Source organism: Nerophis lumbriciformis, linkage group LG20 (assembly GCF_033978685.3).
Source record: "Nerophis lumbriciformis linkage group LG20, RoL_Nlum_v2.1, whole genome shotgun sequence".
Classification (NCBI taxonomy): Eukaryota; Metazoa; Chordata; class Actinopteri; order Syngnathiformes; family Syngnathidae; genus Nerophis; species Nerophis lumbriciformis.
In genome coordinates this window covers 24,296,897-24,321,682 of record NC_084567.2, presented here as the reverse complement: position 1 = coordinate 24,321,682, position 24,786 = coordinate 24,296,897, and the positions used below count along the sequence as shown (strand labels likewise).

Here is a 24,786-nt window from a genome sequence, read left to right as displayed (position 1 = left end):
AAATGGTTTTAAATCTACTCAAACAAATCTGGCCTTAGAGGACAGAGTCAGACATGTTTGATCATGTGATTGCCAACTGTTGTTATTGATTATGACGACAACTGATAACCAATCAAATCCCACCTTATGTAAGTAGTTGGCAGGACACCTGTGCCAACATTTCCAAGTCCAAACCGGAGTGAGTGCCAAAATAAATTAAAATGTAAAAAATGCTCCAAAGAAAGTAAAATTGAAATGACCTTTAAGAAGTAAAATAATTTAAATGCATTTTACAAAGTAATTATTTGAGTGTCAATGTTATGTGTGCATGTCACCGATAGTCACCATGAATTCCTTTCATGCTCTGCTGCCGTCTCTCGGAACCAGTCCACACAGGCTTGCATACTGCGCATGGTGTGAGCACCATCCAAAAAGTATGTGACTTCTCCATGTTTAATTGTTTGATTCCTTCCAGGCCATTCAGTGTTGGCAAGTCCTAACACCAAAAGTAAAAAAAAAAAAAAAAAAATTAAATCCAATGGGTGTGACACTCGACCTATATTGTATTTAAGAATACAGGAAAAATAAGTATTTGAAACCCTGCTGGTTTTGAATGTTAACCCCCTTACAATAGATACAAATAGTCCAGAGAGAAAGATTGTAAAACAAATACAGATAGAATATAAGGTTATAAATACATTTGTATTTAATTGAGAGAAATATAGTATATTATAGTAGTATAATACAGTATTTGATTTAGCACTTGGCGTAGAAAGACTTGTTAAGCACAGCGGCCAGACATTTCTTGGAGTTGATCAGCAGTGTTGCACACATCTCGAGGGATATTGGTTATAAAAACCAGGTGTTAATTATCAATTGTGTAGTCTATTCCAGTCTTGCGCAGGTCTACAATATAGTTCCCAAGGTGTTTAGAAAGCTCTTTGGTCTTACCCATGGTGGTTGTGGAGAGGTTTGAATTGAAGTGACTGTTTCTGCGACTGGTGTTTTTTAATCGACATAAGATGTTGAGATTAAGAGCACAGTCTTCTCCGTTTTAAATAGTGTACCACAATTTACAGTCTACAAGCCACTATTTCCGCCCCTCCCAGACGTTGAAACCTGCGCTTTATACAATGATGTGCCAAATGTTATGGATAATTTTCGGGTTGACAAGCTTCACATAGTAATTAACCTCGTCACATCAGACCAATGAAATTGCCAAACGGGTCATGGTGGACCAATGATATTGTTCACATTAAATCAAACGCACTGTGCACACACCCGCATCTTGAGGAAGATGCAATGGAATGCTCATGACCCGCTAAAAGTGACAGACCTGGCCATCGAAAAAGGAAACACCCGCAGCATAGAACGGAAATCCCCCAACAAAAGTTCGGACCGCCGCATGTAGGAGACGATGGCACAAGCCCAGAGGCGAGACGCCGCCAAATGAAAGTCTCGCCGCAGGACGGAGCAACCCCGAGTCCCCTCAACTCAAACATGGAAGAACGCGGCACCAGCGCGCAGGAGGAAGAAAAATAGGACGACGACAAAGACAGCGCTTGCTGATTGGCTGTAAGTGTGTTTGAGGCTCGGTGTTTTAACGGTTAAATTTGTGAACGTACACAGGCGCCTTTCTAAATTGTTATGTTTCAATGTGCGAACCTGCTCAGCGGTCTTGTGGTTAGAGTGTCCGCCCTGAGATCGGTAGGTTCTGAGTTCAAACCCCGGCCGAGTCATACCAAAGACTATAAAAATGGGACCCATTACCTCTCTGCTTGGCACTCAGCATCAAGGGTTGGAACTGGGGGTTAAAACACCAAAAATTATTCCCGGGCACGGCACCGCTTCTGCTGCTCACTGCTCCCTTCACCTCCCAGGGGGTGAACAAGGGGATGGGTCAAATGCAGAGAACAAATTTCACCACACTTTGTGTGTGTGTGTGACAATCATTGGTACTTTAACTTTAATAGACGTGTGCGCCTAATACATGTACAAAATACAATTTGTCCAAAAAATAGGTGGGTGCATCTTAAAACAGGTGTGCTATATGGCCCGGAAATGATTGTATTTAGTTTTTTAACTTATATAGAAAGTGGTTTGGTGCCACTATTTGTGGAAAACAAAAGTGCTGCTGCCAAATAATCCATTAGATGGCTGTGTCACATGTCAATTCACGCAATATTTTCAAGCAGGAAGACGCTTTGACAAGAGGTGATTACCTTCTTTAGGAACTATACTGTTTACCATTTGCCTTTGTTTCTTAAAGTTGGGGTACTTGAATCTTGTGTCATCAGGCAGAATTCAAACAGCAAATCTCACCCCCACTGTGTGCACCCCAGTCTCCTCCTCTTTGGAAGTGCACGAAATCTTGTATGAGAGCTGTACGTGCACACGCATAGGTTTTTGACAGTCTGATGTTGCATCATAGGATCCCCTAGTACCGGTACATATTTTGTTGCAGAAAACAAATGACCATCACACACACAAAGTTAGTCCAAGACTGGTCCGCAATGCCCTCCATCTTGAATACGCCGGACTAATATTTATTCAAGTTTTGGCTTTTCTTTGGCTTTTTAGACATACAGCGTCTTTCTTTTCTTCCTCTGATTTCTTCTTTTGTTTTTTTTTAGCAGTATATGCTGTAACAGCAATTGCAGGTAGGGTGGGTGTTCAACAGCCATGCTTTACTGCAAACAATTTCGCACCTTGCACATGCTTCACTATATAGCGCGTCAGCCAATGAGAAGGCTCCTAAAAGGTTTCTTTTTTATTTGATCAAAAACTAGTAGTTTGAAATGACACTGCATCTTACTCTCTGCAAAATTCTAATTTGAATAATGTTCTTTGAAAATTATTCCATAAAAATTACAACCTATAACTGATCTAAAAAGAACTAAATCGAAAACATTTTCTTGTAAGCAATATTTCTGTCTTGAATAAAATACTCCTGTAAATAAAATGCAGTATCGTATATTTCATGCAAATAAATCTAGAAAAATATTAAAAAGACTATAGTTTCAGTAAGTCAAATAGATAAACGCAGGCTTTTTCATTCACACATCTTGGCGATGTGCAGAGCAACTCCTTTAGTCATCGTCCTCCACTGTGCTTCTTTCTTATCATACAGTTCAGAAAATGACTTTTAAAAAGTAATTAGTTACTCGTTACTTTACCAAAAAAGTAATTGAATTACTAACAGATTTAGTAATTAATTAATATAATTACTAGAGAAAGTAAATTGTGTTACTTAAAATCAAAAAAAAAAAATCAAATATATGGTTTATGCAGTTGTGAGACGTTTTATATGAGAGCAAAGTGTGTGTGCCTTTTAAAGGCGGTGAAGCTCACTTGTGTTTGTTAGCTTAGCAATGGCAGTTTGTCAGCAGTTAAAGCAGCTCTGTTGAAGGTTTTCACTGGATCTTGTTTCTGCTGGTTAATAAGATTGAATCTGCTTTAATGGCCGTCATATTTTCTTGTCCACAAATGGGGTATTGTTTGGATTGCAAGCTAAAGCCTGTCACTTTAATAATTGATTTGTTCCCTCGTTGTTAGTAGTGTGTATGTGTTGTGTACTGTGTGTGATGTTGCCTCTATTTGATATCAAGTTCATTTTCATGTGAAGTGCTGTTATTGCTTTCATTGGTTAAAAGTGTATTTCCTGCATTGAACTAGCTGCACTTCTGACGCTGACATGTTTACGTAAAACCACACCAAAAGTAGCGTGCCACGTTACACTAAAATAATTATCATCATACATACCTTGTGTAAATGATTCCGCCACAGTAAGTCGCTTTTTAACCGTAGTTTGTTTGTTGTTAGGGTCTTGTCGTGAAGAGTATAATTTCCCGCACTCGGCTGAAGGCTTTGGTTTCAGATGCAGTAATAGGTTTGTTGTGCTGCTGCCTTTTTTAAACAAACTTTGCAGCATGCAGTCATTTGAGTCACGCCTGTTGCCGCAAAAACCAAAGGACTGACAACACTTTTCTTTCCTTTGGAACGCCTTGCTTTCGTTAGCGTTAGCATTAGCAATGTTTTGCTAAGTGTGCTGTTAAGGAAATAAGGGGGGCGGCAATCTAATCTGCAGCTAATCTGCAAAACAGCAACATATACACACACCATGCAGTTAATGACATGGATTGGCTGCGTATGAACCGAATCACAGTTATGACCTGGCAGTTACAGTTTGTGTGTGGTTTTGAAGTTGTCCGACTGTTTTTGTAGCCGCGAACGCAACACTAGCTGAGCCGCCAGTGTGTGTCTTTTGGCGCAAATAAAAGAACGCGTGGAAGCTGTCAATACCAAATATAGTTGTTTGTTTGTATGATTCCAGCAGAAAGTGACCCATTTTGCTAGATAGTAGTTTTGTCGCTGATGTTTTGGTAACCTCCTCTCTGAGCTGCCACCTTACCGTGGTAGAGGAGTTTGCGTGTCCCAATGATCCTAGGAGCTATGTTGTCCGGGGGCTTTATGCCCCCTGGTAGGGTCTCCCAAGACAAACTGGTCCTAGGTGAGGGATCAGACAAAGAGCAGCTCGAAGACCTCCATGACGAATAAAAATAAAGGACCCAGATTTCCCTCGCCCGGACGCGGGTCACCGGGGCCCCCCTCTGGAGCCAGGCCCGGAGGTGGGGCACGATGGCGAGCGCCTGGTGGCCGGGCCTGTCCCCATGGGGCCCGGCCGGGCACAGCCCGAAGAGGCAACGTGGGTCCCCCCTCCAATGGGCTCACCACCCATAGCAGGGGCCATAGAGGTCGGGTGCATTGTGAGCGGGGCGGCAGCCGACGGCAGGGCACTTGGCGGTCCGATCCTCGGCTACAGAAGCTAGCTCTTAGGACGTGGAACGTCACCTCGCTGGGAGGGAAGGAGCCTGAGCTAGTGCGCGAGGTTGAGAAGTTCCGGCTAGATATAGTCGGACTCACTTCGACGCACAGCAAGGGCTCTGGAACCAGTCGAGAGGGGATGGACTCTCTTCCACTCTGGCGTTGCCGGCAATGAGAGGCGACGGGCTGGGGTGGCAATTCTTGTTGCCCCCCGGCTCAGAGCCTGCACGTTGGAGTTCAACCCGGTGGACGAGAGGGTAGCTTCCCTCCGCCTTCGGGTGGGGGGACGGGCCCTGACTGTGGTTTGCGCTTACGCGCCAAACCGCAGCTCAGAGTACCCACCCTTTTTGGATTCGCTCGAGGGAGTACTTGAGTGCTCCCCCGGGTGATTCCCTCGTTCTACTGGGGGACTTCAATGCTCATGTTGGCAGCGACAGTGAAACCTGGAGAGGCGTGATTGGGAAGAATGGCCGCCCGGATCTGAACCCGAGTGGTGTTCTGTTATTGGACTTTTGTGCCCGTCACAGATTGTCCATAATGAACACCATGTTCGAACATAAGGGTGTCCATATGTGCACTTGGCACCAGGACACCCTAGGCCGCAGTTCCATGATCGACTTTGTAGTTGTGTCATCGGATTTGCGGCCTCATGTTTTGGACACTCGGGTGAAGAGAGGGGCGGAGCTTTCAACCGATCACCACCTGGTGGTGAGTTGGCTGCGATGGTGGGGGAGGATGCCGGACAGACCTGGCAGGCCCAAACGCATTGTGAGGGTTTGCTGGGAACGTCTGGCAGAGTCTCCTGTCAGAGAGAGTTTCAATTCCCACCTCCGGAAGAACTTTGAACATGTCACGAGGGAGGTGCTGGACATTGAGTCCGAGTGGACCATGTTCCGCACCTCTATTGTCGAGGCAGCTGATTGGAGCTGAGGCCGCAAGGTAGTTGGTGCCTGTCGTGGCGGTAATCCTAGAACCTGTTGGTGGACACCGGCGGTGAGGGATGCCGTCAAGCTGAAGAAGGAGTCCTATCGGGTTCTTTTGGCTCATAGGACTCCTGAGGCAGCGGACAGGTACCGACAGGCCAAGCGGTGTGCGGCTTCAGCGGTTGCGGAGGCAAAAACTCGGACATGGGAGGAGTTCGGGGAAGCCATGGAAAACGACTTCCGGACGGCTTCGAAGCGATTCTGGACCACCATCCGCCGCCTCAGGAAGGGGAAGCAGTGCACTATCAACACCGTGTATGGTGAGGATGGTGTTCTGCTGACCTCGACTGCGGATGTTGTGGATCGGTGGAGGGAATACTTCGAAGACCTCCTCAATCCCACCAACACGTCTTCCTATGAGGAAGCAGTGCCTGGGGAATCTGTGGTGGGCTCTTCTATTTCTGGGGCTGAGGTTGCTGAGGTAGTTAAAAAGCTCCTCGGTGGCAAGGCCCCGGGGGTGGATGAGATCCGCCCGGAGTTCCTTAAGGCTCTGGATGCTGTGGGGCTGTCTTGGTTGACAAGACTCTGCAGCATCGCGTGGACATCGGGGGTGGTACCTCTGGATTGGCAGACCGGGGTGGTGGTTCCTCTCTTTAAGAAGGGGAACCGGAGGGTGTGTTCTAACTATCTTGGGATCACACTCCTCAGCCTACGCCGGATAGTCGAACCTCGGATTCAGGAGGAACAGTGTGGTTTTCGTCCTGGTCGTGGAACTGTGGACCAGCTCTATACTCTCGGCAGGGTCCTTGAGGGTGCATGGGAGTTTGCCCAACCAGTCTACATGTGTTTTGTGGACTTGGAGAAGGCATTCGACCGTGTCCCTCGGGAAGTCCTGTGGGGAGTGCTCAGAGAGTATGGGGTATCGGACTGTCTGATTTTGGCGGTTCGTTCCCTGTATGATCAGTGTCAGAGCTTGGTCCGCATTGCCGGCAGTAAGTCGGACACGTTTCCAGTGAGGGTTGGACTCCGCCAAGGCTGCCCTTTGTCACCGATTCTGTTCATAACTTTTATGGACAGAATTTCTAGGCGCAGTCAAGGCGTTGAGGCGATCTGGTTTGGTGGCTGCAGGATTAGGTCTCTGCTTTTTGCAGATGATGTGGTCCTGATGGCTTCATCTGGCCAGGATCTTCAGCTCTCGGTGGATCGGTTCGCAGCCGAGTGTGAAGCGACTGGGATGAGAATCAGCACCTCCAAGTCAGAGTCCATGGTTCTCGCCCGGAAAAGGGTGGAATGCCATCTTCGGGTTGGGGGGGAGACCCTTCCCCAAGTGGAGGAGTTCAAGTACCTCGGAGTCTTGTTCACGAGTGAGGGAAGAGTGGATCGTGAGATCGACAGGCGGATCTGTGCGGCATCTTCAGTAATGCGGACGCTGTATCGATCCGTTGTGGTGAAGAAGGAGCTGAGCCGGAAGGCAAAGCTCTCAATTTACCGGTCGATCTACGTTCCCATCCTCACCTATGGTCATGAGCTTTGGGTTATGACCGAAAGGACAAGATCACGGGTACAAGCGGCCGAAATGAGTTTCCTCCGCCGGGTGGCAGGGCTCTCCCTTAGAGATAGGGTGAGAAGCTCTGTCATCCGGGGGGAGCTCAAAGTAAAGCCGCTGCTCCTCCACATCGAGAGGAGCCAGATGAGGTGGTTCGGGCATCTGGTCAGGATGCCACCCGATCGCCTCCCTCGGGAGGTGTTTAGGGCACGTCCGACCGGTAGGAGGCCACGGGGAAGACCCAGGACACGCTGGGAAGACTATGTCTCCCGGCTGGCCTGGGAACGCCTCGGGATCCCCCGGGAGGAGCTGGACGAAGTGGCTGGGGAGAGGGAAGTCTGGGCTTCCCTGCTTAGGCTGCTGCCCCCGCGACCCGACCTCGGATAAGCGGAAGAAGATGGATGGATGGATGTTTTGGTAACCACAACAGTAATCACTTTTGCTCGATAAAATAATTAATCGATGCGGACTAGTACCACCTTTTTCCTTTTAAAAGCTGCTGTCGTTTATCTGTTGTGACCACTTGTTGAAAATGATCGAATAAATTGTTATGTGTTTAAAGTTTCGGTTAGATTTTGGATTTGGATTTTTTGCAGCGCATTGATTTTCCATGTGGGGAGGACATGAAAGCAGTGCGCAATTGCACACCTTAGAAGCAACAACACATGGCCCATCTGTGGGGGTCAGAATAAATATACAGTGTTACTTAAACTTTAAGAGTAACTTGAGATACGAGCTGTACCTCAAATTTTTGTTATGCTTGTAGTTGCGAGCGTACCTTGAGTTACGAGCATTTTTTACAATCAGTTGAGGTACTGTAGTATTTGTCACAGTGTTGTGCTGTTTGAGCAATAAAGAGTTAATATATTACATATTGTTTCTGCTTCATTTGCACAAGAAACTAACAAGGTTTCATTGGACAGTTGATCTGCACGTTTGAGGGCCTCACAGAGATCACCATCTTGCCCTCCAACAGTCAGAACTAATAACGTTAGAGCAAAGGAGACAATCAAATCAGAGAAACAAACCATTAAAAATGTTTTACCTGTTAGCAGCCTACCAGAATAAATTAACCAGACTGTAGAATTGTCAGTCCCTATCGCAAGAAGCTGCAGCAAGCCTCTGTGGCATGCTGTCACGCACATCCAAACAACGAACATTTATATATAAAAAGCTTCAGATTGTGTTTGACGTGTTTCAGTTTATTCCATCTAAGCCTGACTCAAACTGGATGGTTGAATAGCTTTGGTACGCAGACACACATTGCTTGTTTACCACTGACTTCCCCGGTCATTCACTCAAAGACGTGCCAGATGACTCAAGAGAAACACCCAAACACCTCTCTGCAAACAAGTCGCTTATAATAAGCGAAGAATACACTAACTTGGCAGCACTGAACGAAGAAGCAGCCGAAGGAGAAACCACATGGTCTCTAGGGTAAATGTTGTACAATACTATTACACAGAACTACTGTAATTGTATGTAGTATTTGTATTGATTTTCAAACAGTATTTCATACCTAAAAATTTATTTTTCTTTTTAAAAAGGTATGTTACATGTGTTGAGGGAGAGCCGGGCATGGATTAAATTGATTTTTTTAGGGTGTCTTAGAATAGTCAACCATTTGATTTGACAATGAACCTTGAAGGCAAACAGTCAGACATTTAACCTGGAGGCAAATGAAAAACCCGAGGCCTCAAACATCCTCTCAACACAGTGGTTGCTTTGAGAGGACGTGCCTAAATGGGGGACGCAGGCCTGTCGGGATGCATTGCCGCCAGACAGGAGTCAGACACATAGCATGCCGTCTGTGGAAAGTTGAAGCGTGCCAACTGCCCAAGTGAGACTCGCTGAAAAATTGGACAAGGCGCGTGCTTTGACCAGTTCACTCGGTTAGGTAGCCTCCCTTACGGCTACTCTCTGACTACCGCAATGATCCTTCGGCTGATCATGTACGGAAGTCTTGTAACAACATATAGTTCCTCGTTATAGTCAAATTTGATAATCAGGCCAATCCAAGGACCTTGCTAAACTATTTTACTGTGTTTATCGGAGTGTTTTTCTTTAAAGGTGGAAAGTGTCTCTAATAAGAGTTATTTGTGGGGCTCCCCATTAGCTGTGCTCTCGCTAGCATTTATGCCAGCATACAACAAATGTTAAAAAAAAAGTTTTGACAAAATCTAACAAATCAGATTAGACTATGAGAATCCTTAGTCGAAAAAAGTCCTACACATTTCTAACCTTATGAACTGTTCATATCTGTGTAAGGGGGCAAATTTAGAAAATCATCAAGGGATCAAATACTTATTTTCCCCACAGTATATAAGCACAAACAAGATAAGATGTATACATAACTGAGTACAGTACTCAAAATGTTGAACTTTAGTTACAGAGAAACATAGTAATAAAATGTTACTGGTGAGATCAGGGGTGCCCACCCTTTCAGCAGGCGAGCTACTTTTCAAATGACCAAGTCGAAGTGATCGCCCTCATCTTCATGTACATATACATACACACAAATATATATATACACACACTTATACACATTATATATACATATATATATTTATACAAACATAAATATATACATATATACAGTATACACACACACACTTAATATACATAGATATATACATATGTATATAAACATGTTCAAGCATGTTTAACACATACAGATTCTCTTCTATCATGAAGACAAGAATATAAGTTGGTGTATTACCTGACAGATTACTTGCATTGAATGGAATCCAACAAGATTCACGGTTGTGCTGAAAACGTCCACATTTTTTAATTTACATTGTGGAGAAGAAAAAAAAAGTCCTATTTTCTGTCCATTACCACATGGAAGTGGTTGTTTTTGGCATCTTATTTGTCCAGCTTCCATTTTCGTTTTATAGTATTTTTATACACTTTACAAGAAATACATTGACGGCAAACTCCATACCTTGCTAGCTTGTGTGTGATAGCTTTCTAAGATTCTTATTTTGTTAGCGCAGGCAGAATGGAGCAGCACTTTTATTGTGAACACAGGAACTGTGCGGTCGGTATTTAGGCTTTTGACAGCATGTACGGCGTGAGAGTCTGTGGAAATAAAAAGTGTTTCGCGCTTTCCAGCCGGTCGTTCGTTTTTCTTAATACTGAGCTTCAGCAGCCAGCGTCATCTCACAAGATCCACAGGTGATGTTATATGTCAATCGAGTGACGTCATAGTGAAGATTGATGATGGATAGTTTTTAGGTCTTTTTTTATTTTTTATGCCTGGCTGGCAATCGACTGACACACCCTCCGTGATCGACTGGTAGCTCGCGATCCATCTAATAAAGTTAAAGTTAAAAGTTAAAGTACCAATGATTGTCACACACACACTAGGTGTGGCGAGATTATTCTCTGCATTTGACCCATCACCCTTGATCACCCCCTGGGAGGTGAGGGGAGCAGTGGGGAGCAGTGGGCAGCAGCGGTGGCCGCGCCCGGGAATCATTTTTGGTGATTTAACCCCCAATTCCAACCCTTGATGCTGAGTGCCAAGCAGGGAGGTAATGGGTCCCATTTTTATAGTCTTTGGTATGACTCGGCCCGGATTTGAACTCACAACCTACCGATCTCAGGGCGGACACTCTAACCACTAGGCCACTGAGTAGGTATCTAATGGGCACCCCTGGGCTCAATCAACACTAGTGTATAAAATGTACCTTTCTTCATGTTGGGAGAAGGTGTAAAGGGAGGTGCTTCAGATATAGTTGTCGTCTTAAGTCTGGTGGACAAATACTTTTCTTCTGTAAAGAAACAGTGCGCAAAATGTTTTGTTTCCTACCAGGTATGTAAAAAACATTCATCAATGCATTACCTGGTAGGCATCTCCTTTGTAACCAAGTGTGACTCAACTGCAGGGCGAGAGTGGCATTGGCACGCTGGTGTTGCCCTGCCAAGCCCAGACTCAGAGGTCCACAGTTTGCCTGGTACTGCTCAAAGTCTGGACACACCCAGAGGGGACACTGCAAACAGGTCAGGTGAAGTTACAGTGCAACCGTAAAGCATTCACAGCGCTTCACTTTTGCCACATTTTGTTATGTTAAAGCCTCATTCCGAAATAGATTACATTAATTTTCAACATTAGAAACAAAATACCCTGTAATGACAATGTGAAATAGTTGTTTTTTAGTTTTATTTATATATATATATATATATATATATGTTTTTTACAAATAAAAAATGAAATTGAAATAAAAAAAAAAAGAAATAAGATGTACATTAGTGAGCTTACGTTTGAGCCATGAAGCTCAAACGTAAGCTCAGGAGCATTCCGTTTTAACTAAACATCCTTGAGATGTTCCTACGGCTTAATTGAAGCCCACCTGTGGTAAATTCAGTTGGTTGGACATGAAAAAGCTCCCACACATGACAGTGCATGGCAGAGCAAAAACCAAGAATGAATTTGAGAGAATAGTCGGAAGGGCCCCGAGACCGGATAGTCTCAAGGCATGAATCCGGGGAAGGGCACAGAAAAATATCTGCTGCCTTTAAAAAAGTCTCAAAGAGCACAGTTGCCTCCATCATGGAAGAAGTTTGGAACCACCAGGACTCTTCCGAGAGCTGGCTGGCCGTCTAAACTGAGCAATCGAGGGAGAAGGGCCCTTGTTAGGGAGGTGACGCAGAACCCGATGGTCACTCTGTCAGAGCTATTCCTGTGTGAAGAGAGGAGAATCTTACAGAAGGACAACAATCTCCGTAGCAATCCACCAATCAGGCCTGTATGGTAGAGTGGCCAGACGGAAGCCCTTCCCACATAAAAGGTTGCCAAACTGTGTTCACACGCTCAGACTATGAAAAACAAAATGATGTAGTCTTGTGAGACAAAGACTGAGCTTGATGTTTGGAGAAAAGCAGGCACCGCTCATCACCAGGCAAAGACCGTCCCTACAATGAAGCATGGTGGTGGCAGCATCATGCCGTGGGGATGTTTTTCATTAGCAGGAACTTGGAGACTAGTCAAGATAGAGGGAACGATGAATGCAGCAAGGTACAGAGCATCCTGGATGAAAACCTACCCCAGAGCACTCTTGGACTGCGACTGGGGCGACAATTCATCAAACGAATGGCATCAGAACAACTCTGTAAATGTCCTTAATATGGTGCAGCCAGAGTACAGACTTGAATCCAATTGAACATCTCTGGAGATATCTGAAAATGGCTGCGCACAAACGCTTCCTATAGGACCTGATGGAGCTTGAGAGAGATGCTGCAAAGAAGAATGGGTGCTGCCCAAATATAGGTGTGCTAAGCTTGTGGCATCATATTCAAAAAGACTTGAGGCTGTAATTTCTGCCAAAGGTGCATCTACAAAGTATTGAGCAAAGGCTGTAAATACTTACAGTATGTAAATGCTTTTTTTTTTTTTTAAATAAATGTGCAAACATCTCTACAAATATTTGTCACATTGTCATTATGGGGTATTCTGTGTAAAATCCGGAGGACAAAAACGAATGTATTCTATTTTGGAACAAGGTTGTAACATAACAAAATGTGGAAAAAGAAGCGCTGTGAATACTTCCCGGATGCCCTGTATTTACAAAAAGGAAACTAAAACACAATCATTGTTTGGTTGGTCTAAACTTACTTGGATTTCTTTGGCCCTGCTCCTCAGCACGGACATTGCCTCTTCTGGCTGTTTGACTGTGAAAGCAGGGACTCCTGGCTAAAAAGCATGCATTGGGTAATCAGCATGTTACTTGGCAGAGGAGAATTAGAAAAACATTCTCATTCTGTTAACTACTTTTTGAAGAGACGTGCTGGGTAATGTCACATTTGATACCAATTTGTGCCCATGTTGGAATGACAAACTAGGTACAAATGGCTACCTCCCCACAGACAACAGGAGGCAACAATGCCAGGGGCCTAATTTACAGTATTAACTGTGTTTACGCATGTGTGTAGTGGGTGTGTGAGAACATTCCCACGCAAAGAATGAAATTGGAAAAACTTTTACCATGCATTCTAACAGTAAAACTCCAAATAGCAATGGCCATCATGACTGTCAAGTGCAAAAGGTGGCACTTTAATTTATTAACCTGAAAAAGTATGCCACATTATTTTGGCATGAGGTGGTCTTCACAACTTCTGCAGTTTGATTACCCGCCCTCTAGTATCACTGCAATTTAAAAAAAAAAAAAGAGGCAAATCTGCCTGTTAATTAGCTTATTGAGAAATTTCAGACAGAAATGGGTGTGGGAAACTCAATTCAATATTTTTAAGTGTATGTATTCATGATTTTTTTCTATTTGTAATGTCTATTTGGCAAACTGTGCCATTGACTCATTGATCTGCAGTAAAAGTAATGGCTGCAATATTTTTATGTTTGTCATTTGATCCTTTAAATAATTTATGGATTAGGCTGTGCTTTGTTTTGCAGCACATAACGTTCTAAATCGATTAATCAATCATTTGATTCGATCTGCACTTACAGTAAACACTGAAAATGTCTTTAGTCTGTTACAAAATATATATATGTACGTAATGGTTTTCTTTTCCCATGTTAACTTGTAAATTGGACAGACTAAACTTGAACTGTGAACAAGACGTCTCAAAAAGGCAATTTTGAAATAAGGAATTGTAAGTAAAAGTGTACTTGTCCTGCAAAGTTTCATTACTGCAAATTGCATTAAGGTATTGTTTCTTGAAATACAAAATAACAGTACATTTGTAAGATATTTCTCTCAGACCCTTGTTTAGATAGCACAATCAGACAGGATATAACACATAGCGATTTCATTGTGAAGACTGGAATGTGCTCTTAGTTTTTCTGGCACACTTGACGACAGTGCTGTGTTAGTGTCCAGGGAGATGAAGAAGTCAACGGTAGGATCTCCTGAGGTACAGCTTTCTTCATAGTGAGCTTGTGCCACACTGACAGTCTTTTTACAAGACTCTCAGTTAAAAATATAGTAAATAAAGTTTCAGTCAGATGTTGACGTTGTATGACGAACGCTGAGCACCTAAAAGAGCCGCTTGAAGATGAGTGTGGGGATATATCTTTGCCAACCAAAGTTGATATGGCCTCTTATTACTGTATTTTCATTGCCCACAGAGAATAAGGTGGTAGCTAGTAAACCCCTTAGGTTTTGTTTTGTTCCGGAGAGCTTATTAAAGTTGATGTAAGATAACATTAGCACAGTGTGATGCTACTGCTATACCAACAAGACTATCCAATGGTGGGAGGTGGGATATCAATATGATAAATCATTATTGCAAAATGTAAATGATATTGATCAAATTTTTTTGTTTTTTTTGTTACCAATCCGAGTGGAATGGCTTAGTCAAGTTGGCCTGCACGATTTTGAGAAAATATGTAATTGCGAATTTTCGGGCAAAAAAACACAATTGATTTGCTATTTTTGGTATTATAAATTTGAAAGCAAAAACTGCAAAGTTGATGAGTGAAGGAAGTCATGCAACATTCAGGCTGTCAAACAACAAGTATCTTAAACTGCCACACATTGTAGCAATATTAAATAATAGATCAATTGCATTGATCATGTCTTCTTAAAATATAGGTATAAAAGTATTGTGTGCAGACAGAAGTGTTTTTGAGTAAGAGATGTGTCTTATCTGCTGACAGCAGTTTTTAGACACCAGGAAGCTACGACAGCTCTGTTGAAGGCTGAAGTGTCAGCAGGTGAGAGACAGCACTTCCTCAAAAAACTTTGTCTCCGCACAAGTATATTGTACCAAAATGCAATCTACGTTCAAAGATGTTTGGGTGTCGGTAAATAGCGCCTTCTTCTGGACTATTGAAAGTCTGCTCTGTGAATGTGTTGTGCTTTATGATGTGGTGAAAAGCTAACAAATAGACAAGGACATACCATGTCATGTGTGTGATCCCAAAACTGACCTTAAAGATGCCACCTTTTTGCCAGGCAATCTTTTCCAAGGTGTCTCCAAGAATCTGAGTGTGGTCTATTCCTAGAGATGAGATACCACATACCCAAGGTCTCCTGCAGAGGTGGAGAATCAGTACCATATTGACCAAAATATAAGAAGATCATTTTTCTGTGATTGAATATATTCCAAACTTCTCACACATGTCTACAAAACAAAATTAGATATGATTTTATTTCTGTAAACTTTTTTGTTTAGTTTTCATTCGGGCGTGCACACACAGACTGACAATATAATGCAACAAGAAAAATATACTAATACTAATAACAACAAACCTACGGGAACTGCCTTGTATTCAAATTGAAACATTACGGAAAGTATTATAGTAAACAGTAATTGCGACGTGTCATATTTGCAGTGCATCAAAAAATGCCGAACTATCAAGTCCAAAATATGATTTCTAAATACTGTAACTTTTTATTTGAGTGAAAACGTTACCTTATAACATTGGTGCAGTCATACGCTCCGCCAATCCCAACTTCAATCACAGCCAAATCCACCTGAGTAAAACAACACAATTTCACATCCCCAAGCACTGGAGGGCAGTACCTCCAATCCTCGTCAAATTAACCATCTCAGTAGCTTGGATATTCTAGTGCAGTCAAACCTTGGATTTCACACGCCCGCTTTTCATGATTTGTTTTGCCGCAAATTTTCGCCTCAGTTTTCGTATAGGGCTCGAAAGGCCACATGATTTTGCAGTGCATTGTGGGGGTTGGGTAGACATACCGGTACTTGTTGGATTAAGGCTTTGTTTGCAATGCAAAGCGCAAGAAACAAACTGGAATAAAATGGATCGTGCAAAATATAAAAAACTAGGGACTATATTGAGACAAACTGTACCCTATTCCAAAGACTCACTACCTGAAAAATAAATACAAAAAATGGTGGGATTGAACGTCCGATGGACGAGAAATTTGAAACAAAAAAAAGTGTCGCTAAACTTGTCTACATTATGGCAAGGGAGTCAATTTTAATACCAGGTGAAGAATTTCAGAATGCAAAGCCTGTTAAGGTCCTTTGTTCAAATTGTGCGTAATCTGCGGCTTTAATCTCTTGTGTCCAAGATGCGTGAGGTCCCCCGGCCTTGTTTCACAAGCAGGGTTCCCCTGAATTTTTTTTTAACTTTGAATACTGCGCTACCTCCGTGAAAATACTTTATCGGTTTGCTTCTCCACAATTAAAAAGTACACAGACAACATGCTTTCTTCCAAAATACTGTACGTTGTTTGTCGCCCGCAGCAAGTGTGCCTAACACATAACCCAACTAAATGCTACGTGTGTTACTGAATAAAACAGACCTTGATTCAAACTTACCAGTCTGAAAATGCCATGAACACACCAACACGTACAAGGTGATGGCACTGAAAGTCATGAACTGTTGGTCTCACGGCTGCTATCAGGCTATTCGCCGTTTCTTGATTAGCTTCATAACCCGACTTCCTACAGCTTTGCTTTCACGCTGGAAATGAGAAAAATCTCACAAAATCCTTTGTTTTCCTAATGCGATCATGACCACAATTGTGGCAGTTAATGATGCCGCACATTCACGCAATGTTTAGAACTTGTTCAAGAAAAAAACAACTTCGGCAGAGAGTCAAACATTCACTTATGTAAATAAGCGATTCAGAGTCCAGCAAGACCCGCAATGCATTTCCAAGTCACACTTTCAAGACCTATACTGTCTTGATTATTGTACAGTGCATCCGGAATGTATTCACACCACTTCACTTTTACCACATTTTGTTAAGTTACAGCCATTACAGTTATGTAATGTCTTAATGGGGAAAGACGTTAATGTCTCGTTTTCATTTTAAGCATTTAAGCTCGTGAGCTGGCGTCAGTCCGTAAGTTTATCAAAGTGTAGTTAATCAGTTTTTTGAAAAATGTTTTTTAAAACAGTAATACTAACCATCGGGAGTTTTACCGCAGTCATCATTAATACCATATATTATTACATACCTACTCAATACTAGGGTTACTGAACATGACACAGACCACCAACAAAGGTTTTGAAAAGTCGATTCTCTCTCCTCAAGCTCCATTCACCATTCTCGCCTCCCCACCAAGAAGTCTTCAATAGAAAAGTACACCTGTACGTTATGTTAAAAGTAAATGTTTTCATTTTATCATTCAATTATATGTACTTAACATTTTTTTATGTATGTAAAACTACAAATGTTCTCTATAAAATGTGTTTTTGTTTATATTTGTGGGTGTCTGGAACGGATCATTTGGATTGGAAAAATAGACTCAGTTTTTGAATAATTTGGTTTTCATCTGACAAATTATGAACGAAAACCAAGGTTTGACTGTATACCCTAGTGCAGAATACTTTCAAGAACAAGAGTATTATGATGACAGGCACTGTGACCCAACCACTAACTTAAACATTGCTGTCCTACATTGACTGCCTACCTTCTCCTGAAGGAAGACATGGAAGGCTAAGATGGTGAGGAAACGAAAGTACGCAGGCATTGTCCCATCATTGGCTTCCTAAAAGTTGAAAAGGAAATTCAATTTCATTCAATAATCCATAATATACATAATCATCTCCTTTTATAATTACCAAAGTTTAATGTAGTCACAATACTCACTTGCATTTGAATTGATTGTAAATTACATTTATTTAAAAATATTGTATTATATCAAACATTTTCAATAATTGACTTAACAGTGACCATTTGGTAATATCAGTTGTTACGTTTGCTTTTAAAGAGGTTATCCACTTGCAAAATAATTGCGTATTAATTAACCAGTTTTATGATCCTGTGTTGTGCTCAAGTACTTGTACTGTATGTACCGTACTACTTAGAGGATCCCTGCCAGACCACATTGTCCTTTTTCTGTTATTATTAGGGGTGTAATTGTATGGCGTTATATTTGTGTCTCAATGTTGAGGTTGCATAGGCAGATTTTGAGGACAGTAACAATTTTTTTGCAAGGACAAACAGATTTTGAAAATAAATTTAACTCAAGGCAAAAAATTTTGGAGCGAATATAAAATGTATTTTCTACTGTTTGTCCATCTCAGGGGGGGTGGCTGAAGCCTATCCCAGCTGCACTAAGGCGCAAGGCAAGGTTCACCATGGACAAGTCGCCACCTCATCACAGGGCCAATACAGATAGACAACATTCACACACTAGGGACAATTTTGTGTGTTTCAAATAATATCTGCGTAGTACTTAGCGATGTTACTGTATGGATTCCAACAAGAAAGACTACAAAGACTTCTCTGTTTGGAACATCATCTGGATTGTGTCCATTTTGAGGGTACACATATGTCCAACTACCTCAAGTGAGTTTGCTAAGCTGATTGTTTTATTAAATATTACAATTTTATCTAAAAACAAGCTAGTCAAGCAATCATCATATACTATTTCTCCATAAACTAATCAATAAGTATTTGCTTTATAAAGACAATCATGGTACCTAGATCCAGTTAATAAAAATAAATTAATGCATAAATAATACAAAATTTAATGCATAACATGTAGATATCCGAAAAACCTCTTATTGCTGAAATTGCTGTATTAGATATTGCAATTGTATCTAAAAACAAACTAATCAAGCAATCGCCATATAATACAGGTAAAAGCCAGTAAATTAGAATATTTTGAAAAACTTGATTTATTTCAGTAATTGCATTCAAAAGGTGTAACTTGTACATTATATTTATTCATTGCACACAGACTGATGCATTCAAATGTTTATTTCATTTAATTTTGATGATTTGAAGTGGCAACAAATGAAAATCCAAAATTCCGTGTGTCACAAAATTAGAATATTACTTAAGGCTAATACAAAAAAGGGATTTTTAGACATGTTGGCCAACTGAAAAGTATGAAAATGAAAAATATGAGCATGTACAATACTCAATACTTGGTTGGAGCTCCTTTTGCCTCAATTACTGCGTTAATGCGGCGTGGCATGGAGTCGATGAGTTTCTGGCACTGCTCAGGTGTTATGAGAGCCCAGGTTGCTCTGATAGTGGCCTTCAACTCTTCTGCGTTTTTGGGTCTGGCATTCTGCATCTTCCTTTTCACAATACCCCACAGATTTTCTATGGGGCTAAGGTCAGGGGAGTTGGCGGGCCAATTTAGAACAGAAATACCATGGTCCGTAAACCAGGCACGGGTAGATTTTGCGCTGTGTGCACGCGCCAAGTCCTGTTGGAACTTGAAATCTCCATCTCCATAGAGCAGGTCAGCAGCAGGAAGCATGAAGTGCTCTAAAACTTGCTGGTAGACGGCTGCGTTGACCCTGGATCTCAGGAAACAGAGTGGACCGACACCAGCAGATGACATGGCACCCCAAACCATCACCCAACCATGCAAATTTTGCATTTCCTTTGGAAATCGAGGTCCCAGAGTCTGGAGGAAGACAGGAGAGGCACAGGATCCACGTTGCCTGAAGTCTAGTGTAAAGTTTCCACCATCAGTGATGGTTTGGGGTGCCATGTCATCTGCTGGTGTCGGTCCACTCTGTTTCCTGAGATCCAGGGTCAACGCAGCCGTCTACCAGCAAGTTTTGGAGCACTTCATGCTTCCTGCTGCTGACCTGCTCTATGGAGATGGAGATTTCAAGTTCCAACAGGACTTGGCGCCTGCACACAGCGCAAAATCTACCCGTGCCTGGTTTACGGACCATGGTATTTCTGTTCTAAATTGGCCCGCCGACTCCCCTGACCTTAGCCCCATAGAAAATCTGTGGGGTATTGTGAAAAGGAAGATGCAGAATGCCAGACCCAAAAACGCAGAAGAGTTGAAGGCCACTATCAGAGCAACCTGGGCTCTCATAACACCTGAGCAGTGCCAGAAACTCATCGACTCCATGCCACGCCGCATTAACGCAGTAATTGAGGCAAAAGGAGCTCCAACCAAGTATTGAGTATTGTACATGCTCATATTTTTCATTTTCATACTTTTCAGTTGGCCAACATTTCTAAAAATCCCTTTTTTGTATTAGCCTTAAGTAATATTCTAATTTTGTGACACACGGAATTTTGGATTTTCATTTGTTGCCACTTCAAATCATCAAAATTAAATGAAATAAACATTTGAATGCATCAGTCTGTGTGCAATGAATAAATATAATGTACAAGTTACACCTTTTGAATGCAATTACTGAAATAAATCAAGTTTTTCAAAATATTCTAATTTACTGGCTTTTACCTGTATTTCTCCATAAACTACTCAATAACTATTTGCTTTATAAAGACAATCACGGTACCTCGATCCAGTTAATAAAAATGAATGAATGCATGAATAATACAAAATGTAACGCATAACATGTAGATATCCGAAAAACCTCTTATTGATGAAATTCACTGCATATTTAAAGCAGATTTTAAAAATAAAGTTGACCCGGGTGCTCTACAAATTAGGTTAAAGTAGAAAGTAGTCCACTAAGTTTAAAAACAAAAAGATGAGCAGGAGATAAATCCACCGACAGCATACACAAGATAAGATATACAACTTTAATTCAAACCTAGATATAATATTTTGTTAGGTTTCTTTCTCTTCTTTTTTTCACTGCAAGCCGGAGGATGTGAACACTTGACAAAACCAGGAAGTGTTGCAAATTGCAAAGGCTCGTCCATCCCCAATAAAATCGGTCCAGCTGCAACTGGAGGACATAGGTCGCTCAAAAAATATATTTTTCGCGTGAGTTTAATTTTATTTCAAAATATGTTTGTGCTTTCACAAAATATTTTTCTGGCCTCAAATACTGTCTTTGCGACCTCAACATCAAGACACAGATACATTTTTTTTATTACAAAACTGTTGGGTTTGGTCCTGAGGCATACCAATTTCCCACAATCACGTTATGAGTCAACTCAACAAAAATACAGTAAACAAATACAGTTCAGCCCAGCCTTTGGCTAACGGGAGTTATAAGACATAAAAAAAAATAGTGATGAGTCATTTCGCAACGTAACCACATTACATAGCGACAAATGTCTATTTTTTTCACATTCTGTGGAATCTCGGTTTCCGTACGCCCCCACTTTTTGTAAAATTCCGACTGACCATGTATATATAGTCCCAAACTTTGTGCATAATATGCTCATGTATCATTCCATGTAATGGAGTGCACAAAAAAAAAATAATCCCACATATTTGTGACTCAATCGCTGTGCTTTTTTCTGGGCCACTTTGATTGAGAAAGTGTGACAAAGTAAATTAAAAGAATAACTCCTCCCTCCTCTCTGCGACCTTGAACATGGATTACTAACCCATTCTGAGGAAACACAGAATGGTGTTGACAGTGACAAGGAAGCATCTTACTTTTAAAGTCATGAGACATGCATCAGGTTTTACAGGCAATGAATACACTTAATGAGAGTAATGTGACCTAACAGAACGGTCACATACAAGTCATTTTGTACCAGACTTGAGTTCACTCAAGACACAACACTTAAAAAGGGGAACTGCCCTTTTTTTAATTTTTTTATTTTGCCTTTCATTCACAAACCCTATGAGGGATAAGAACACTTTTTTTTGGCATTCCAATTTATAATAATCTGCAACTTTCTGTGTGGCTAGCAATGTTACTATTGGGAGCAATCCATTCTGCATCTAAAGCACTATAAAAATACATTAAAAAAAACAACAATACTTGGTTCCCTACCTTTTATAATAAGCAAACTGTAGCAACATTGTTATTGTAAGAGCAAACACTGAGGAATTATTTTTGTAGCATCGCCTTGCAATAGCATGCTACAACATTAGCCATAACCTTCCTCTCTTGGCCTCCGTCTGCTCCAACCTTTCACCCGCTCTTTGTGCGGGTTAAACTTCTATAACCAGCAGTTCATCCTACATATATTCAACTTTAAAAAGATAAGGTTGTGAATCTGTTCAAAAGTAGTCATCTTCGTCGTCTATTACAAAGTCTGCCATGCTGAGAAAACCATGTGTTTGTTGCCGAAAGTCGAACACACATTTGTTGCCAGAAGTCAGGGCACTGAAATAAATGCACCCAGAAAATAAGTTCCGGTAATGCTTAAAATGCCCAAAATACAATAAATATTGTACATTATACATATTGTTATGAACGGTACTACGTATATACATATGCACATACACATTTATACATATATACATACTAGGGTTGTACCGATTCCAATCATTTGGTACCGGTACCAAAATGTATATCGATACTTTTCAAATTAAGGGGAACTACAAAAAATTTCAATATTGGCTTTATTTTAACAGACACTCTTACAATACAATAAACATATGTTTCCTATTGCACTCAAAGAACAATTTTAGAAGGTTAAAATATAAATTAAATTGTTTATAATATTGTACAATGCACAGGTCGCCCAGTTAACTGCATTTTTAACGCTGTTTTGTAAAGCCCACGTCACGTGACTTTAAACTTGACAACTCATTGGCTGGTTCTGAAACAGGCTAAATTGTTTCAGTCTTAAATTTACCTGAAGTGAGTCTTGCTTTTTGAAGCAGTACATTGTTTTACACTGAACTTTTTATACATTGAATGTTTATACAATGAATTTTAAAACAATTCTTTTAAACACACATTTTTCTAACAAATTCAATCTTTAAATGAAATGGTCAGCATACTTTGATGTAAAAAAAATTTGTTAACAAAATTCAGTGTCAAAAAAAGCTTTCGTAATAAAGGCACAAATTAATCTCCATAGCTTTTGTCTTACAAATACAACGACTCACCACAATTTTAACTTATCACACGCACAATCTAATAATATCCATCAATAATTCAAACTTTACAAAGATATTGATGAATCATTGATGGAGAGTGTCAGAGGTAGTAATTGAAAGTGGCCTAGTGGTTAGAGTGTCCGCCCTGAGATCGGTAGTTTGTGAGTTCAAATCCCGGCCGAGTCATACCAAAGACTATAAAAATGGGCCCCATTACCTCCCTGCTTGGCACTCAGCATCAAGGGTTGGAATTGGGGGTTAAATCACCAAAATGATTCCCGGGCGCGGCCACCGCTGCTGCCCACTGCTCCCCTCACCTCCCAGGGGGTGATCAAGGGTGATGGGTCAAATGCAGAGAATAATCTCGCCACACCTAGTGTGTGTGTGACAATCATTGGTACTTTAACTTTTAACTTTAACTTAAAAATAGGTTTATGTATATTTATCCATCCATCCATCCATTTTCTACCGCGTATTCCCTTCGGGGTCGCGGGGGGCGCTGGAGCCTATCTCAGCTCCAATCGGGCGGAAGGCGGGGTACACCCTGGACAAGTCGCCACCTCATCACAGGGCCAACACAGATATACAGACAACATTCACACTCACATTCACACATTAGGGCCAATTTAGTGTTGCCAATCAACCTATCCCCAGGTGCATGTCTTTGGAGGTGGGAGGAAGCCGGAGTACCCGGAGGGAACCCACGCAGTCACGGGGAGAACATGCAAACTCCACACAGAAAGATCCCGAGCCCGGGATTGAACCCAGGACTACTCAGGACCTTCAAATTGTGAGGTTTTATATTGTTCCTTATATAGCTAAGTGAGCAAACCAACATGAGAAACAGTTCTCCGTATTCATCTAACATTATGTTTATTGGTGTAATACAGTGACGTGCAGTCACTAGAGGCAGGTGAGGCGGGGCACCAAACATTTTTATTAAATTGTTATATGTATCCAGTGATTATACTATAAAGTTATTTTCCATTTAACTTCACCAGTTTTAGATTATTTTTATTCAAAATCGCTGAATTTTCACATTTGCCGTTCAAATACTGAGAAGAGACGGTGCGGTGATCAGCAGCCAGTTGAGGCACGTCACTGCGTTGTGCCTCACCAGGGATTGCGGACTCGGCTAACTGCTGGTCTGCTGTGCAGTGAGACCGTATTGCCATAGTTTAGTTAGCTGAGGTATATAATGTACAGTGTATTTTGTCAACAACTGTATGTGTGTAACGTATTTCTTGTGCTGAGCGATCATAAAACTGCTGCAAGACGCACTGGCTGAGGCTCCAGTAATCCCGCCTCCTGCACCCCCGCCGTAGATTGCAACGCCTGACGGGAGTGTTATATCAACTAAAGCCCACACTTAAACTTTCCACGTGCAAGATTGAATCTATTTAAAAAAGTTATTTCATAAGAAGCCAAAAAGTGCAAAAACAATAATGTTCGTGTTGGAGGAGTTGTGAATGACTGCAGGGCCACAACATTAGGTACACCTGCAGACTGCAGGTGTACCTAATTCACAACTCCTCCAACACGAACATTATTGTTTTTGCACTTTTTGGCTTCTTATTAAATAACTTGTGTAACCTATTTTATGGGCTTTCCTCTTTGTGATGTTAAGTTCCTGTTATGCGCTGTTATACAGTATATGCCTTGAGCTCTTATTTTGAAGGCGCTAAGAGCGGAAGTGATGACATGTTGGAGTGGAGCGGAAGTTTTTGAAAGAAGGTAAATAAAGTGGTCCTCGTGTAAACTGGAGCCTCCGTGTTTGTTATTTTGTAGTTTCATACAGTATAGGCGACATTTATAAACCCTCGGTTACACTTTTTTAAATAGATTCAATCTTGCACGTGGAAAGTTTAAGTGAGGGCTTTAGTTGAT

The 24,786-nt window shown here is 41.6% G+C and overlaps 1 protein-coding gene across 3 annotated transcripts in view; it reads right to left on the bottom strand.

Annotated features, from left to right (window-relative positions):
• Nucleotides 1-24,786, bottom strand: part of fpgs (folylpolyglutamate synthase) — a 54,304-nt gene that overhangs the window by 10,613 nt on the left and 18,905 nt on the right. For 2 of the 3 annotated variants that reach the window (XM_061980640.1, XM_061980638.1), the window contains exons 6-12: nucleotides 17,626-17,703; nucleotides 15,646-15,707; nucleotides 15,161-15,263; nucleotides 12,890-12,967; nucleotides 11,120-11,267; nucleotides 10,965-11,048; nucleotides 325-475 (exon numbers count right to left, since the gene is read on the bottom strand). In XM_061980640.1, the coding sequence (XP_061836624.1) occupies nucleotides 325-475; nucleotides 10,965-11,048; nucleotides 11,120-11,267; nucleotides 12,890-12,967; nucleotides 15,161-15,263; nucleotides 15,646-15,707; nucleotides 17,626-17,703 (704 nt within the window). The remainder of the gene's footprint in view (nucleotides 1-324; nucleotides 476-10,964; nucleotides 11,049-11,119; nucleotides 11,268-12,889; nucleotides 12,968-15,160; nucleotides 15,264-15,645; nucleotides 15,708-17,625; nucleotides 17,704-24,786) is intronic. The other variant, XM_061980639.1, reaches the window with a different exon arrangement.